This window comes from Cupressus sempervirens, chromosome 6, assembly GCF_028749045.1.
Source record: "Cupressus sempervirens isolate cs-2001-9-10 chromosome 6, ASM2874904v1, whole genome shotgun sequence".
Lineage (NCBI taxonomy): Eukaryota > Viridiplantae > Streptophyta > Pinopsida > Cupressales > Cupressaceae > Cupressus > Cupressus sempervirens.
The window spans coordinates 699,266,825-699,286,312 of NC_143123.1; the positions used below are offsets into that span (position 1 = coordinate 699,266,825).

Sequence of the window (19,488 nt, forward strand, 5' to 3'; positions counted from 1 at the left end):
CATTGCTTAAATTCAATTATGACACTTTTTTCACTTTTTCATAGCCATTTTCCCATGCACCAATTTTAGTGATTCCTTTTCATCTTACAAATTGCTCAAAGTTTCTTCAGTCAATTCAAACGTTCACTTTTAAAAATAGTTCCAAAATCAACTAAAGTTTCATTAAAACTACCCGTGGATTAAACTCATTCAAAACATTCCAAAAGTACTTGATATAGAGGTCAATATAAAAAAATTTGCAACATCAACGAAATTTTAGGTAGAAAAAGATAATTCAATAACAAATCACCAACCCATAGAAAATTAACTAAGCATGAAGTCAAAATTCAGCAAAAATGGTTCCATCAGATACTCAACATAAGAAAAAATAAAATAAAAAATTATATGAAGTTGCATATAAAAAAAATAAAATCAACAGAAATTCTCTAGAAACATGAATTTGTGCAAGGAAAAAAGTCTCAGTTGTCATCAATCTTTAAAATATCTCACCAAATGCAAAGAATCCTTTAATACAAGCTTCGCTAATCCACACCAAGTAAATTTTGCAGAAAAGAAATGAAGATCTGAATCTCCATATTAAAATAACACAATTTAAGATACGACAAACAAGTCGTAGAGAAACCAGTTTAGCGAGTAATAATTTACATATCGGATTAGATAAAACTGGTGATTGTCTAATGAACACATGAAATTCCTCAACCCTAACTAGAATTGTTGTAGAAAAGCCATCTTAATGTCTGGTTAGTCCAACGAAAAATTGTAGAAATATTTTTTGCCAGGTATAAATTTCTTCTTTTCTTTTCAGTTGAATTTGACAAGTTTCACCAGATATGGATGAATAAAGATAAAATGTTGCATGCTAAAAGATATTAGCCATCTGTAATAGCCTCATCTGTAGCAGCCTGTTATTTGAGTGAGTCACGTGAAGCTCATGTAACAAGACAGATAAAATTTCTAGAGAAAGACACATCTCTTGTCCCTACCAGTTATCCTAACTCTATTTTTGTTCAATTTTTGAGGCTAAAAAACAAAAAGACCACCGAGAAAAAGCAACATGCCCAATGAAAAAAGAGATATTAAAATGCTCTAAATTGCGTATAATGAAATTTTTCATGCCAACTATAGGTTAAAATGAAGACTGAAGAACGTGCACAATTACCTAAGTAGAACTAATGAGAAATAGAGCATTAATAACTTTAGTTCCTGGGACTAATAATATAACAAAACAAACATTAAGAAATTTGGCAAAGGAAAGGAGAGTGAATTCCCTTGAGAGTTTCCATTGTGATACCTTACATGTTTCACTAATCTCTTGCATTATTCAATTATAATTTGGAAAATGGTATTGTGAAGATTTGGAGGAAGGAGCTCCGTACATGGTCTTACTGGACAAGAAGAGCTTTAAAACTAATTTTTGCATGACATACAATATTTAAGCCGATTTAGAAATCCTAAATTTGATTATGTCTTTTGGACCTTTCTACAGATTGCTATTAATGACCGGATTCTATTTTATGATTTCCGACAACACCAGAATGTCACAACATTAAGGCGGCAAGCCCAATAGAAATAAGCCTATTGGCTTAAAAATAGTCAATGATTAATCTTTCAGATCTTCAAAAATCTAAACTATACAATAGAATTGGGAAGGTAAAGCATTTTCCATGTTGATACCAAGAGGCAGCCACAATCCATGTGCATAAAACACTGCAAGTCTAATTTTCGTGTCTTTCACAACTATTGAAATCTATTTACATCATATATCGCCACTGCTACTAGTGTTTCTTTGGTCTATTGGATTGTCCATAAGCGCATAGTACTGAATTTGTGAAATTTGTGGCTGCAACTTCCCTTCCAGCATTAGCACCACTTGCCTTATGTTCGGCCTTACTCCCTCATACTTTTCAATGCATAACAACCCCGCAATAATTGTTCTTCTCACCTCTTCACTGTCAGTTTCCTCTGCAGTTCCTGCCTCCACAATATTAATTGTGTTTCCGTTGAAAATTTGGGAGGCAGCCCATGAGGGAAAGTAATACTTAGTTGAGTCTTGAATGCTTAAATCCAAATTTCTTCGGCTAGAAATGATTTCCAAAAGCGTCATACCAAAACTGTACACATCAACCTTGGGAGTAATGGGAAGACCAGAGATCCACTCTGGAGCCAAGTATCCTCTCGTTCCTCTTGTTGTAGTGAGAACACGGCTGAAATCTCTACCCACAAGCTTTGCCAGTCCAAAATCTGCCAACTTCTAGTCGAAAAATTATTGTCGAGAAGAATATTTTCGGGCTTAACATCGCAGTGAATGATACAATCTCTGCATTCTTCGTGGAGATAAAGTAATCCTCTTGCTATGCCTAACGCGATCTCAAATCGAGTCTTCCAGTCGAGTACCTTATGTTTACCTTTAGATTTATTTGAGAAGAGTAAGGAACTAAGAGAGCCATTACACATGAAATCATAAATCAAATACCTTCTCTTGCCTTCTGCATAAAAGCCTCGGAGCCTGACTAAGAATGATAAATTAGTTATAGAGAGCTGATTTCTGCTCGGAATTGCTTCTCATCTTGTCTCTGTACACTGTTCATCTTCTTTACCGCCACAAGTGTACAGTCTGCCAGACGTCCTTTGTACACCGTGCCAAATGCTCCGCTCCCCAGCTTTGTCCTGAAATTCCTGGTTGCAATCTTCAACTCAATGTAGCTAAACATTCTTAGAAGAGAAATCGAGGAATCTGCATGACTCTCCATCGATCGTAGCGTCTGCAGAGGCAGCTACTCGAATAAAAATATTTGCATTGGTTTTTGATGGAAGAGAGGTACGCAAGTTCAAAATATTGCCTGACTAGATTTGGCAGGGCCCTGAAGGCGGACTGAAAGCAAACGCAGTGCAAGAGCAGTTGAGGAGGCAGGCTTTCTGGCAATCTATCTTCGTCGTTGCAGGGTGTGACGATGTAGATTCAGCAGCAGCCAAACTGTTGCTCGGATCTCGTAATCCGTAGGTGCTTCCATTTTTGGCATGGCAGTTTAAGGGGCTCTGTCGAACACAGCCACTCGATCACGACTCTCGCGAATCCCAAGCGCGAGTGTCTTTTGGGGCGAAGCCTTGTACGCAGCTGCAGAGCTGAAGATTGTTGGAGTTGCAGATTCCGTAGGCGCCGCAGAGACCATATATGGAACAGGGTTCTGCTGGTCGAGACCAAAACATATTCCATTTACCGTCATCAAGCAGATCATATGCTTGCATTCCTCCAGACTTTGTTAGGCCGAAACGTGAGAGCATATTCTTGGTACCATTCAATGTATACTTGACATAACAGCCAGAGTGAGTGCTTTCAACGCTGACATTGTAGAAGTAGACTTGGTTTATCATCCATGGGATTTCACTGAAAAACTTGCCGTCCCAAGTTCCATATTTCTCCATTTTTTTGGTTCTAGATGGGTCTGCTTGACAAGAGAAAATCCCAGGAGCAGGATCTACTGGGCTTTTCCAATAGACGAGCTTTTGCTGCCCACCGAAGCTCATCCCTGGCAACAAGGTGTCGACGGGATAGTCAAAACTCTGCCAAACAGCTTCAGATTTGTTGGCATCACTGAACATCACAAAATTACCAGAATCTAGTAAAACAGCCTTTTGGTCACATTGGCAGACCAAAGAGATGCACCCATTGCGTCAAGAGAAATTGGCTAAGTTCAATTGCATGACAATGAGGACTTTACATTAAAAATTAAGTCCCCAATCTCCACCATGTTAGATTCACTATATCTCCCTTTGAATCTTTGAATAGATTTTGTACACACATTTCTTTTACATTCTTTTCAGCTCGAATGCAAATTTAATTGATCAAAGCAGTAGTAGATGGATAATCGGGTATTGCAGAAAGTCTATTTTTTGAGAATTTTCCTTTGACCTTGTGATTAGCATTATACGTGGTAAACCTTTAAGAGTGCCCTATATGTGGGATAGAGGGTAAAATAGATTTACTCTATTTTCTTAAGTTGTTTGTTTACCATTGGGCATGTGGAGGGATAAATTTATAGTCATTTATAGAAAAGTCACATTTATTTATTTATTTCTACTATTTTTTATTTGTTTTTATTTTTAATTATTTCTATTTCTATGTATTTCAGTTTAAATACTATAGTGTGATACTATTGGGATTTAACTATATCATTTTGTATGGCATGACTAGACCCAATCCAAAAGGTGTATGTGCCTCTATTCCTTGTTAACATTATATACTTTTGTGTATAAACATTTGATGTAAGAGGAAATCTTGACATTCATTCTTTTGTTTCAACTCTTAGGAATCCAACCGCATGTTACATGATACCACTTTGATCAGCCTAAATCTTTGGAAGATGCTTATGTGGGCAAAATTTTATAGGCATTTTTATTTACGAACTCCGAATAATTTAATTGGTTTCTTTATTTATTGAATATTTGCATCCTTCATAGTGTCTTCATTTTATAAAGCATATGTATTAATTTTCTATTGATTTTTGAAGAAAAAAAGAACTTACTCACTTTTTTTTATCTTATTATTTTATCAAAAATTCAATTATTTTCAATTATGAGAAGCTTAATTTTGATTAAAATATTACTTGAACACTTGACAAATTTCACAATCTATTTATTCATTAGGTGGGACTCCAGCTCGACAGAGCTCTTGTTGAATATGGCATATACCTACTAGCATATTTGAAAAATATGAGGTAAAATATTTAATGAGATTTATTTCAAAAGAGTGGTGGACCTTGACAAGAAGTTTGAAACAAGAAAATAATTCCATTGAAATTAAAATTAGTCATGGTATTTCAGTGTGCAATAGGTAAACTAGTCTTACACATAACACACTAAGCTTTGACTTAGCATGTTCTCAATTGTAGACCACTCTTGTATTTTCTCTTTTTGTCAAATTCCCAACTTTCTATTAAAATATTTTTCCATAGTACTATTTGTTTATTGTCTAACATGCATACCTTGTTAGCCGATAGGCTATTATAGTTGAGACATTCACCAATTTGGTGATGTCTAATACAAAAAATGTTTTGGAGGCAACGAAAAAAGGTGACGACAATAGAGCAAGGAAATGGTGGTTCTTGAAAGTCCTGCTTGATGACTATCATATTGTCAACATTTATTATGTTGGTGTCTTAATAGTTTACAAAAATTTCTAGGGTGACTTACGGGAGTTGGCAATAGGGTGGAGATGGCCTTGGTGGTAATAGTGACTTGATCTTCTAAGATTAATCCAAGAAAAAATTTCTAATTATATAAGAATACATTGGCCCCTGATGGTTTTAACAGGACAAAGTAGACCAAGAATCTTGTGCAAGGTTCTATCTAAATGTGAAATCGTTTGTTGACTACTAGATATGTAAAATAAAATACTTTATGAAGAAATTGTTCCCTAAATTGGAAATATATAAGTAGAAGAAACAAGTGCCCTCCCATGATGCCAAGGGTGAGAGTTAGGCTGACCATGAGCAGTCCCATTCTATTTTTTATGTTTGATGAAATAACAAATGAATGCACTAATTGAGGAGCTACAAATTCCGTATTTGTGTGTCTTTGAACAATGCAACTTTCCTTCTGATCATTCTCAGACCCTATAATTTTTTTCTTTCAACTCCAACAATAGGCCACCCCTTGGCCATATAGAATCTCAATTTTATTATCTACTCTTCTACGATTGTTTGTCACTTATTTATCAACAAAATATACATCATAAACATCATCTTTATGAACTATTTTGTATGCTCTATGTTCTTGTCATGCTTGTAGAATCATCTTTTAAATATTGACAAAGGTGAACCGCCATCTCAAGAGAAATTATTTAACTAAGAGTTTTTCGTAGATTTTATAATAGTTCAATTTGATCAAGCACATGCCTGTTGCCCTTTTCTTCTTTAAACTTTTACTTCATTTTTTACTGTGGGAATGAGAGTATATTTAGTAATTTCATGGATATTCAATTTTAATATATTTTGTACTTATAAAGTTGTAAATTAGATATAATATTAAAAACAAATAATGTAGATAAGTATATTTAAAGTTTTACATAGCCTTGTTTAGACATAACACTCTTCTAAATGTTTGAATCTTTAGTTTCCAACATGCCATGGTAGTTTCAATCATGTTTTAGTTTCTTCTGTTTTGGGAGACAAAATTAGCACATTTTAAAAATAACAGAAAAGAAGGTGGCAGTTGGGAGCCCTCATACAGGAATGTGTGTTTGCCTAGTTTGTCGATCCTGACTTACTATTTGTCTTGGACTTAAATTTAAGTTGGGGTGGTTTAATAATTTTTAAAGAGGTCTTTAAGTTTCAATAATAAAATGAACATCAACAAGTCAAACTATTTGTAGAGGAAAACTCTTGATGTATAATTTTAGAAATATAAATTTAGAAGCACTATATGTAAACCATCTGTGAAAGACTACAAATTTATTTAGTTAACTACTTGTTTAATATAATTAGTTGTGCAGATTATCTATGAAACAAGTGCGATGTAGTTGCTTGTATTTTTTGTAAGACATAATGGTTTAATTAAGTAGAATAAAATGGTTATCATTGAAAATAATTTCATTTTACTTTTTTTTTTTTAAAAACTATTTCAAATTTATATATTATTAAATAATATATTTATAGCACAGTTGTATATTAAAAATAAAGAATAGTTGTATCTTAGTGTATTAATATTTTATTTAATTTTATTTAAAGTATATATATACACACGCACACACACACCTTCATATGTTTATATGTTTTTGCATCCAAAAATATAGCCTTAGAATAGGGATACTTCCTGTAAATTTCCTCCTATAAGACCCAAATATCTAAGCCAATCAATTGCAAGTAAAATAGTTTTATTGGTTTAAAAACTAAAAATATCACATGTATACCTTAGAAAAATAAAAAATAAAAATTCAAAATTAAAATATTTAAACCTAATTGGTTGGAAGGAAAAAGATTAATCACTTGTTAAATAGAAGTGATTGCAATAGTATATTGCTATGGCAAATACAATAACAATTGAACACATGTTAGAGAACCACTTTAAGCAATCATTAGACCCTTGGAACTTGGACTGGTAGTATAGTTATAAAGTAATGTCCAAATCAACTATTGAAATACTCTCAACTCCATAAAAATGATATATAAAATTATTTGTATTACTTTTGTGATGCCACATAGATATATGATACAAAGGCACTAAAATATAAAATACTTGTTGTTGTCAACTGGGATTAGCAAGGTCAATAATGAGAATTTTTGGTAACAAACTTTTATGAATTAATCAAGTTATAGATTTCTTACACAAAAAATTTGAAGCAAAGAATGTAATTGTGAATATGAAAGATCTCGTACAAGTACTACATTAATGCTTATAATGTAAGGTCCATTATTTAGTAGTGTAGCTTATCATTGTTGTACTCATAATGTTATAGGAACCATGAGGATCGTTGGTTGTTTGGGAATATTTTTTGAAAGAAAGTAACAATCTATTAGTTTATTATATTACATATATAACCAAGATATTTTTGAGTAGTTTTATTATATTTATAGTTGCATTTGTGGAAAACAATTTAGCTACCTCAGTTTGTAGAGCATATTACATATAAATTTTAAAGAAAACCTTACATATGGTTTTAGAACTTTTCCTTCTATTAGATTTGTGCTTACAAATTAGCAATGAGAAAATGATCAAGTAACTTTAGTATGTGTTGAAAGAGTATTTTTATCTTGGTTTGTTCTAATTATCGTTGTTGTGCTTGTAACATTCTAGAACCACAAGAACCCTTGGGTGCTTGAGAGTAGATGTTGGAAGTGTAGGAAGAATGGAAGCCAACATTTAGTTAGGTAGCTTATGATTATTGTACTACTAAAGTCATGAGAACTTTGAGAACTGTTGGTTTCTTGGGAATAGTTTGAAAGAGAGAAATGAACTATTAATATCTTTTATAGTGAATATTCTAGACTAAAGACACAAAGTGAGTCAAAAACCAACATAATCCCAATCACAAAATAATCTTCAAGTATTTAACTATTAGGATCATTGTTCAATCTAATTGTCATTACTAATGTTCTTCCTTTAGTAGGTGAATTTAATTAGTTTTATAATATTGACTATTTAAAATATATTTTTATTATTTTTATTTTTATTTTTACTTTTAATAATATTTTAATTTTTCATAATCAATATTGGACCATATAATTCATAAATTTTACTCATTAAAAATTATAATTACAAAAAGACATTTTCTCATTTAATTAATATTTAATTTTCAAATGTAAATATATATTAAAATTTTATAATAGTAAAAAAATTAAAATGTAATGTAAGTTGACCATTTTATGATTGATATTTAAGAAAAAAATATATCTTAAATAGTTCATTCTAAATTATTATTTTTTAATAAATAATCATTTCTATTTATTTAAATCTTTATAATATTTTTAATTGATTTTTAAAAAAATTATTTTACTAATTTTATCTCAAAAATCAATTTTAAGAAGCAAAAATAAGTTATTTAATATTGTTACATTTGAAATAAGTAACTTTTTTTGTATTTAATATTCTCGTTTGTACTCTTTATATATTTTTTCATCATTATTTATAACTCTTTTATAAAAAATAATAGCCAATCAAAAATATTTATCACATTGATTTTTTTAAATCTTTTTATCAATGTTAAGTTAAATAATTACCAAAAATTATAATTAATACTAAAAGAAATATACATAATATCCACTAAAAAATAAGTATCAATTTGATAGAATATTAATCAATGATATCTTTAAAAATATAGACCTTGGCATAATAAACACTCTTAGTTGAGATAGATTTTTATCAATTATTTAAATTCTATTCATTTACTAAAACTTTTAGCTATTACATTTAAGTAAATAAAATTAATTCTTACCTAAATACGACACAACATCAAAAAAAAATCATTATTAGATACTTTAACTATATTTCTTCAAAAATTATTTAACATTTATTATTATATTAATAAAAGATAAATATAATAAAAAATATTTTAAAAATACTAAATTGATTATTTACTAAAATATTAAAGTGATTATTAAATACTTTATTTCCATTAGAATAAGTCATATTATTATTTATAAATAATAATTTCATATAATTTTACCATTAGATTAAAAATAGCTTTATCCAAAACATATATTTAATTCAAATAACACTTAACATCATTTATAATCCTTTGTCAAGTAACACACGTAGACTTCTTATCTATTTTAATAAAATAAATAAAGTCATCTTTCCATCTATAAGATAATGACTCGGTGTACAATTTAAATAGGACAAAAACAAACAACTCAACAGTAAAGGTATTCAGGAAAAAAAAAAAAAAAAAAAGCAGAAATAAGGAAAGAGAAGCACATGAAAAATGCAATTCTGAGTAACACAAGAATAGATTTGTAAACCCTAATGAACCTCATATATTATTAATAAAGATTCTCAAAGCATTCATAAGGATAATTATTAGATTACTTTAAAATATTGATTGAGGGGATTTATTTAATATATCATTCAACAATACAAAAAAATTATAGTATTTCAAATAGATCAAATATGAAGTTACAATATCATTGTTTTCTCCTTGGTCAGAATCTATAAAGGCCACTTCCAATATAATACCTAATCTTGTCAAAGATCCCAAGTTACATTTATCTGCCTAGAAAGGATGGCCCACAAATTGCAAAAAGAAAAGAAAAGGCATAGAAAGAGAATCATTGCCTAACCAAATTTCAATACCTCATGTCATCAATAGTTTCACACACTTTATTAAGCTTATCAAAGGCTCATTAGGATTTACACACCTATATTGTATTTGATATCAAATTTCCCTTCTCCTATGTGCTTAGCAGTCATTACTACCAACTTGTTGATAAATAAACCCTATTGGCTCCTCCTCATTGTATGCATATAAGCCGATAACTACTAGTACAATTTATATAACAAATGATGAGCCTTAAAAAAAATGTCCTTGCATATAGTTTAAGAGTTGGTGGTGTAAGTATTTAGATACTTTAACACTCAACTATGAATCCCTCATCTCGTGCATATTAGATAAGGCCCATGCTTGTCTTTGTATTTTAACTCCTTGTTGCTCATCTCCATGACTTAAAGTGAGGTCTCATTGATGGCCACTTCCTAAAAAATAGAGTTCGAGATTATGGATTTTGTTTAGGAATATTTCAAAGTTGTTGGTCCCAGCAATCTTGTAGTCAATTTCGGATTAAAAGTTTAATATCTAAAATTGAAAGAAGTTGGTCCTCTCATTAATACATATCTATGTCGTGCAACAATAAAAACAAGTTAAAAAAATTATTTTCGTTCTAATTTTATTTTTACTGAAAATTTAAACATAAATGGTTACTAAATGGCAAATAACAATCTGAGACAAATTTTGTTCCCATCTCATTTTCATACGCTTACTGGAAAATAAGAACTCTTAAATACAATTTAGGAAAAGATTTCAAATATTCACATAACAAAAATAAATCTTCACGTTATCTCTTCTTCCTTGAAAGTAGAAGTTTAAATCTCCTACATATCTCCAACATACCTATGATTCTCTCTATTATCTTTATATACTATGATAGTATAATTAAACTTTGCATACTATTACAATTGACTTATACATTTACATTAAAATTTGGCTTGGCTATATTTTTCAGAACCGTTTTCCATGAAACACGAGAAACAAATTTTACTTTGCAAACTACGACACTTGACTTATCCACACGTAGACTTGTATGACTGACTTAGCCATAGAGCAGCTTGACTACGATGACTGACTTAATCCTGGGGAGCTACTTCTGCGACGACTCCTTTACTGGACTTGTCTGCCCAAAAACGTTTCTCCAAACCCTTTCCCACCTAACTATGAACCAACACAGTTGTTTCCCGGCCACAAAATTTAAAGCATTACTTTCAGATTATTAAATGTGAGAGCGTAGAGCATTCCTAGCTCTTTGATATGAACTTGCAGCTCACATGTTTGGAAAACTGGGGAGTTAATTTCTAAATCCAAGGCCTCTTGGAAGTGGTGTTTATCTTTGACGAAAATATCCACCTTAGTATTTATTTTTAAGTACATTTTAAGGCTTGAGGAGGTTCGTTCCATAACTAACGATGGGTGAAATCAGGGAAAAAGTTCTGCTTAAGCCTGGTTTTTATTTTTGCAGTGTTTATTCGACTTGCAATTCTTGGTGTTGCGATGGAGGGTGGAGATACTCTTTCCTTGGGCTCCTCGATTACGGGAAATCAGACATTAATCTCAAAGAATGGTGCATTTGAATTGGGCTTCTTCAGCACAAATGGAACCAATAACTGGTATATCGGCATCTGGTATGCAAATTTAACAGAGAGGACGTATGTTTGGGTGATTAACAGGGAGACTCTAGCGAAAAACATGTCTGGCATTTTGAAGCTCTCAAAAGAAGGTGATCTGTGTTAATTATTGTTAGTTGGACAGCTGTTATTTCTGACCCAGAAATAGCAGTTGTATTTATGGGTAGCTTGGACAGCTGTTCATCCTTATCTATGTATAGCAGCACTATTTATGGGTGGTTTGGAGAGCTGTTTGTCGACTTGCCAAAAATTAGTAAATGGTTATTATTTACTAATTTTAGAGATTCCCTTTTGGACACCTTGCATACAATTTTATTATTGGCTGTCGAGTTGTCTTAATCTCAGCCATTGGTTTGATTTAATCTCAGTCGTTGGTTTATCAATGAGAGTAGTATAAAAGGGGGTCTAGGGGGCATTTGGAGCACAAGCAAGAAGTTTTGGAGAAAATTTTGCAGTGTTAGCAAGGGCGCAGTGTTAGCGTGGGGATAGCAGTGGGGAATATCAGCGGGATAAATTAGGAGGTTGTCGGAGTTCTGCCAGTGAGAGGCAAGGAATTTTGTATCTCTTGATTTGCTGAAGTTTAACATAATTCCTCATCTATAGAACTAGTTTTCCCTTAGGGGTTTTTCCAGGGACAATTTGTCCAAAAATATTGTGTTCATTGTGTTGCGCATTTCTTTCCATATTTTATAATTGAAGTTGCAGTTGTGTTATTTTTCGATATTAGCTGGGAATTTATTTTCAGCAGTTTAATAATCATTTATGATAGGAGATTAATAATCAGTGACTGCAATAGTTTGATTTTTCACATGGTATCAGAGAATTGTTAAGGGTAGAAGAGTTTTTCCCTAGGAAAGAAATTTTGATCTCTTTAGATTTATTATTTCTTTAAACCCTTGAGATGGCTTCAGTTGGTTTGAGAGATCAGGATAGATTGGATGGTACCTCAAATTTTGGTGTCTGGAAGGCCAGAATTTCTTTATTGTTGGAAGAGAATGGTATCAAGGATTATGCTACCAGTGGTGTACCTATACCAACGGATGTAACACAGCTTGTAGCATATAGGAAGGATGATGCCAAAGTGAGGAGGATTATCCTTGATGGTGTCAAGGATCATATTGTTCCACATATCTCAGAGCTAGATACAGCAAAGAAGATGTGGGATGCCATTCTAAATCTGTACTAGAATGCTACCACCAACAAGAAGTTGATTCTTAGAGAGAAGCTAAAGAATACCCGGATGAATCAGGGAGAAGACGTCACAAGTTACGTCACCAGGCTCAGACTTGTCAAGGATGAGTTAGCAGCTATTGGAGATAGCCCTAGTGATGATGAGCTAGTGAGAATAGCCCTAAATGGGTTTACTAAACAATGGAGTGTCTTTGTTCAAGTTGTCAGTGGACGAGATACTTTACCGAGTTGGGATCAACTATGGACTGATTTCACTCAGGAGGAGTTTAGACTAAGTCTTGTCAATGGGGCCAACAAGAGTTAGAAAAATGAAGTGGAACAAGAGAACGTTTCCCTAGCAGGTAAAGGGAAAGAAAAGAAGGGATCTAGCAAAGGATCAAATTCACAAAGTGAAAAGAAGAAGAAGGACCTTTCTAAGGTCAAGTGCTTTGGATGTCACGAGTTTGGCCACTATGTCAGTGATTTCCCAGAGAGGAAAAAGGGTAAGAAGTAGGTGGCAGCTTCAGCAAGTGCAGAAGAACTCTCCAACAGAATGGAAGATGAGTTTGCACTCATAGCTTGTATGTTTAGCTCAACCTCACAGTGTATTTGGTATATAGATAGTGGGGCGTCATTTCATATGATAGGAGTTAGAGAGTACTTCTCCAATTACAAGGAGGAGGACACCAACATCCAGATTTCTATGGGAAACTTGTCCAAACTCAACCCTGTTGGGAAAGGGACTGTTCAGTTTCAGAGGGAGAATGGAAAGATAATTCCTCTTCATGATGTGTTATATGTGCCAGGCTTAGGTATGAATTTGATTTATGTATCTATTCTTCAGGATAGGGGGTATAATGTACTCTTTAGAGGGACACATGTGTTGATTAAGCACAAGGATTGGAAATCACCCATAACTATTGGAGTTAAGAGTGGTCACCTTTATAGATTGCAGTTTGATAATCCTAAGGCACTTATGAGCAACAGTAATCCTAGAGATCTTGGAGAGCTATGGCATAGGAGGATGGGTCATATTCATCATGGAGCACTTAGATTTCTTCATGAGACCGTGACAGGTGTTCCAGAGGTGAGCACAGAGCATGATGATGTATGTAAGGGATGTGTGTTGGGGAAGTTTGCGAAAGCATCTTTTCCAAGCAGTGATACCAGATCTAAGGGTGTTCTTGATCTAGTACATTCAGATGTTTGTGGACCGATGTCAACGAAATCTCTTAGAGGATATGAGTACTATGTTACTTTTATTGATGATTTCTCTAGAAAGACCTAGATATACTTCTGGAAGACTAAGGATGAGGTTTTCGGTTGATTCCAAGAGTTCAAGGCTCTTGTGGAGAACTCAACAGGAAAGAAGATAAAGGTTCTTCGGTTAGACAATGGAGGCGAGTACAAAGGAAATGTCTTCCAGGAGTTCTGCACCAGAGAAGGAATCAAGAGAGAATGGACTGTTCCTTACAATCCATAGCAGAATGGAGTTACTGAGAGGAAGAACAGTTCTATATCGGAGGCAGCAAGAGCTATGCTACATGACCAAGACATGCCCCATTACTTATGGGCAGAGGTGTGTAATACAGCAGTCTACATTCAGAATAGAGTTCCACATAAGGTGCTAGGGAAGATGACACCAGAGGAGGCTTTCACAGGGAAGAAGCCAGATGTTAGTCACTTCAGGATATTTAGGAGTTTGGCATATTGTCATATTCCTGGAGATATACGTACAAAGTTAGATCAGACTATAGAGAGGGGGTACTTTGTTGGGTACAGTGAGACCTCAAAGGCATATAGGATTTTCATTCCAGGGACTAAAAGAATTATTGTCAAATGGGATGTCAAGTTCATGGAGGACAAGGCATTCAGGAGATCCAGAGATTTGCCAGCAAATGATCAGAGTGAGCAGCCAACAAAAGCTCCAAGACCAAGTCAAGGGCAGCAAAGCTCAAGTACAGTTACCAGTACTAATGAAGACTCAGTTAGTGAAGATTCACAGAGTATGGAGCAACAGGTGCAACAGAAAATGCATCTAGAAGACTTAGAGGTTGACATTTCATCCTCTACAGTTGGTCGCAGGAACCATGTGGTTCCAGATACACAAAGGGATACTCAGGAGTTTGTGGGAGCTCCTAGGAAGAGTACTAGACAGCGAAGACAACCAGCCAAGTTCAATGACTATGTGGCATTAGTTAGTCAGTTGGTAGATAGTGAGCCTTCTAGCTATCAGGAAGCTGTAGAACATCAGGTATGGTGAGATGCTATGGTTGAGGAATATTCTTCAATAATGCAGAATGATGTGTGGGAGGTAGTACTTAGACCAACAGATAGGGTTGTAGTTGGATCATGCTGGATCTATAAGATAAAGCATGGTGTAGATGGTAGTATCAAGAAATACAAGGCTAGGTTCGTGGCAAAGGGGTTCTCTCAGAAGGAGGGAATAGACTATGAGGAGACATTTGCTCCAGTTGCCAGGTATACTTCTATAGGAGCTGTAATCTCACTTGCAGCACAGATGGGATGGCAAATCCATCAAATGGATGTCAAGACAGCATTCCTCAATGGTGAGTTGAAGGAGGAGGTATACATAGAACAACCAGAAGGCTTTTATAGCACACAACAAAGAAACCCACATGTGCAGATTGAAGAAAGCATTGTACGGACTCAAGAAGGCTCCTAGAGCGTGGTATGAGCGCATTGATACATACTTGCAGAAAATGGGCTTTGTGAAGAGTGTAGCAGATGCTAACCTCTACTATGTGATGGTTAGGGGTGAGATTCTCATTCTTGTTCTTTATGTGGATGACCTATTTCTTACAAGTTCACTAGGGCTCACAGTGGATTGCAAGAGGAACCTTGCAGAAGAGTTTGAGATGAAGGATTTAGGACTTATGCACTACTTTCTAGGCATGGAAGTGTGGCAGACAGATGGGGAGATTTTCCTTGGTCAAGGAAAATATTACATTGAAATTTTGAAGAAATTTGGGATGGAGGATTGCAAAGCCATGTCTACACCCATGATCATGAATTGGAGGAAGGTAGATACATCTAAGGAGAAAGATGTAGATCCTACTTTATATAGATAGTTTATTGGTTCGCTTATGTATTTGGTTAACTCTAGGCCAGATATAGCATTTGCAGTAAACTCTCTTAATCAGTTCATGGTTGAACCAAAGAGAATGCATTGGATAGCGGCTAAGCATGTGCTACGTTACTTGCGTGGTATAGTCGAGTATGGGATCAGATATGTTCGAGGTGAAGGTATCAGGTTGATAGGCTATACTGATGCAGATTGGGCAGGAAGCACAACGGACAAAAGGAGCACTTCAGGGTGTTGTTTCAACTTGGGATCAGGAGTTGTATCTTGGTTCAGCAAGAAGCAGAAGTCTGTGGCTCTAAGTTCAGCAGAAGTAGAATACATAGCAGCTAGCATGGCGACATGTGAAGCTATATGGCTTCGGAAGTTGTTAGTAGCCTTGTTTGGTTAGAAGGTTGAGACTACTGTGATACATTATGACAATAAGAGTTGCATCAAGTTGTCTGAGAATCCAGTGTTTCATGATAGGTCTAAACATATAGATATCAGATATCACTTCATCAGAGATTGTGTACAAAGGGGAGTTGTTCGACTACAATACATACCTACAGATGAGCAGGTAGTAGACATTCTGACGAAGGCTTTGGGAAAGGCCAAATTTATCTTCTTCAGAGATAAGATGGGTGTCTTGCAGAATAGCTTCCTCGCTAAGAGGGAGTGTTAATTATTGTTAGTTGGACAGCTGTTATTTCTGACCCAGAAATAGCAGTTGTATTTATGGGTAGCTTGGACGGCTGTTCGTCCTTATCTATGTATAGCAGCACTATTTATGGGTGGTTTGGAGAGTTGTTTGTCCACTTGCCAAAAATTTAGTAAATGGTTATTATTTACTAATTTTAGATATTCCCTTTTGGACACCTTGCAACCAATTCTATTATTGGCTGTCGAGTTGTCTTAATCTCAGCCGTTGGTTTGATTTAATCTCAGTCATTGGTTTATCAACGAGAGTAGTATAAAAGGGGGTCTAGGGGGCATTTGGAGCACAAGCAAGAAGTTTTGGATAAAAGTTTGCAGTGTTAGCAAACAGTCTTGCAGTGTTAGCAAGGGCGCAGTGTTAGCGTGGGGATAGCAGTGGGGAATATCAGCGGTAGAAATTAGGAGGTTGTCGGAGTTCTGCCAGTGAGAGGCAAGGAATTTTGTATCTCTTGATTTGCTGAAGTTTAATATAATTCCTCATCTATAGAACTAGTTTTCCCTTAGGGGTTTTTCCAGGGACAATTTGTCCAAAAATATTGTGTTCATTGTGTTGCGCATTTCTTTCCGTATTTTATAAGTGAAGTTGCAGTTGTGTTATTTTTTGATATTAGCTGGAAATTTATTTTCAGCAGTTTAATAATCGTTTATGATAGAAGATTAATAATCAGTGACTGCAATAGTTTGATTTTTCACACTCTGGAACTGTTTGACGCAATGAGTGCATCTCTTTGGTCGGCTAACATATCGAACAAGGCTTGCCGGGCTGTGATATTATATTCTGGTAATTTTGTGATGTTCAGTGATTGCAACAAATCTGAAGCTGTTTGGCAGAGTTTCGACTATCCAGTCGACACTTTCTTGCCAGGCAGTAGGTTCGGTGGACAGCAAAAGTTGGTCTCTTGGAAAAGTTCGTTGGATCCTGCTCCTGGACTTTTCTCTTATCAGCTGGATCCATCTGGAACCAAACAGTTCATCTTAAAATGGAACAATTCTGTGCGGTATTGGACAAGCGGAACTTGGGACGGCAATGTTTTCAGTCAAATTCCAGAAATGGTAAACAATTACATCTACAATATCAGTGTGGAAGATACTAAATCTGGCTTGTATTTCACTAAAGCGATACGTCCTAACAAAGTCTGGAGGGATGCAATTATATCTTCTGCTTGATAATGGTGAGTGGAGCATGTTCTGGTCTCAACCAACAGACCAATGTTCCGTATATGGTCTCTGCGGCGCTTTCGGAATCTGCAATTCCAACAATCTTCAGTCTTGCAGCTGCGTTGAAGGCTTCACCCCAAAAGACACTCGCGCCTGGAAGTCGGGAGAGTCGTGGTCGAGTGGTTGTGTTCGGCAGAGCTCGTTGAACTGTGATGCCAAAAACGGCAGCACGGACGGATTTCTGAAGCTGCGCGTCACGTTGCCTGATGATTCTGCTTCGACATATCCTGATGCAACCACAAAGAGAGATTGCGAGAAAGCCTGCCTCCTCAACTGCTCCTGCACAGCTTTTACATTCAATCCGTCGACGAGACTCTGCCACATCTGGTCTAGAGAATTGTTGAACATGCGTAGCTCTCTTCCATCAAAAAGCAATTCAGTCCGTATTCGAGTAGCTGCCTCAACACTCTCGAAGACGGAGAAATCATCGTCTTTCAAACTCATAACCACAATTGTTGTTGCTGCTCTGGCCGTTGTTGCTGTGGGCATTTTCTCAATTTTAATGTGGAGGCGGCATCGGCATCGGCAGTGGCTACGATCGATGGAGAGGCATGAAGATTCCTCGAATTCTTTTCTGAGAATGTTTAGCTACACAGAGTTAAAGATTGCAACTAGAAATTTCAGGTCCAAGCTCGGGAGTGGAGGATTCGGCACGGTGTACAAAGGACACTTAATAGACGGTACGCTAGTGGCTGTTAAGAAGATGGAGGCTGTACGGAGACAAGATGAGAAGCAATTCCGAGCAGAAATCAGGTCTGTAGGAAACATACAACATGCCAATTTGATCAGGCTTCGAGGGTTTTGTACAGAGGGATCGAAAAGGTTTCTGATTTATGATTTCATGTCTAACGGCTCTCTTAATTCCTTACTCTTCTCAGATAAACAAAAGGTACTCGATTGGAAGACCAGATTTGAGATTGCTTTGGGCACTGCAAGAGGGTTGCTTTATCTCCACGAAGAATGCAGAGATTGCATCATTCACCGTGGCGTCAAGCCCGCGAATATTCTTCTGGATAATAATTTTTTGCCCAAGTTAGCAGATTTCGGATTGGCAAAGCTTGTGGGTAGAAATTTCAGCCGCGTCCTATCCATAACGAGGGGAACGAGAGGATACTTGGCTCCAGATTGGATCTCTGGTCTTCCCATCACTGTCAAGGTTGATGTGTACAGTTTTGGTATGACGCTCTTGGAAATCATTTCTGGCCGAAGAAATCTGGATTTAAATGTTCAAGACTCGAGTAAGTATTACTTTCCCTCATGGGCTGCATCTCAAATTTACAATGGCAATACAATAAATATTGTGCAGGAGGGTATTGCAGAAGACGGAGACATTGATGAGGTGAGAAGAACAAGTATTGTAGCATTGTTATGCGTTGAAAAGGATGAAGAATTGAGGCCAAGTATGGGTCAAGTCGTGCAGATGTTAGAAGGGAAGATGCAGCCACAAATTTCACAGATTCAATGTTCCGTGGACGAGCAAGCAGTCCAAAGCAACACTACTAGCAGCTAATGTTATCAAAATATAAAACAACTTCTTGATGTAAATTTTAATTGTAACTAGCAATCACATCTTAGTGTGCAATAGTATGTGGTAGAAGTATGCAAAATTAATTAATTATGAACACATATTAGTGTTCAATAGAAATAACATTTAATATTTATGGATAGAATTAGACTAGAGCTAAAGTGTAATATGTTTGTATTAAAAAAATTTATTATAATATTTTATTTTGCATCATAATATTTAAATATTCTTTCAACTTTCATATGTAATTTTAAAATTTATTATTTATACTTTTTCAAATCAATATTTATTAAAATTCTTTATAAAATTGTAATTAGTATCATATTTTTTTACTTTCATATCTAATTTTTGAATTTACTATTTATACTTTTTTCAAATCAATTATTTA

The 19,488-nt window shown here is 35.0% G+C and overlaps 2 protein-coding genes and 1 pseudogene across 2 annotated transcripts; 1 reads left to right on the plus strand and 2 right to left on the minus strand.

Moving 5' to 3' along the window:
- Nucleotides 1–1,756: 1,756 nt before the first annotated feature.
- Nucleotides 1,757–2,750, minus strand: LOC149554186 (G-type lectin S-receptor-like serine/threonine-protein kinase SD2-2). The gene is made up of 3 exons (XM_089790478.1): nt 2,598–2,750; nt 2,474–2,510; nt 1,757–2,241 (listed from the first exon to the last, which is right to left on the minus strand). Exons 1-3 carry the CDS (start codon nt 2,748–2,750, stop codon nt 1,757–1,759), a joined length of 675 nt encoding a protein of 224 aa, XP_089646604.1.
- Nucleotides 2,751–2,844: 94 nt separating this feature from the next.
- LOC149554187 (G-type lectin S-receptor-like serine/threonine-protein kinase At2g19130) lies at nt 2,845–3,668 on the minus strand. Its single transcript, XM_089790479.1, has 3 exons — nt 3,652–3,668; nt 3,112–3,592; nt 2,845–3,036 (listed from the first exon to the last, which is right to left on the minus strand). Exons 1-3 carry the CDS (start codon nt 3,666–3,668, stop codon nt 2,845–2,847), a joined length of 690 nt encoding a protein of 229 aa, XP_089646605.1.
- A 7,483-nt stretch (nt 3,669–11,151) lies between these two features.
- On the plus strand, nt 11,152–19,085 carry LOC149554188 (G-type lectin S-receptor-like serine/threonine-protein kinase At2g19130 pseudogene; annotated as a pseudogene).
- Nucleotides 19,086–19,488: the final 403 nt, after the last annotated feature.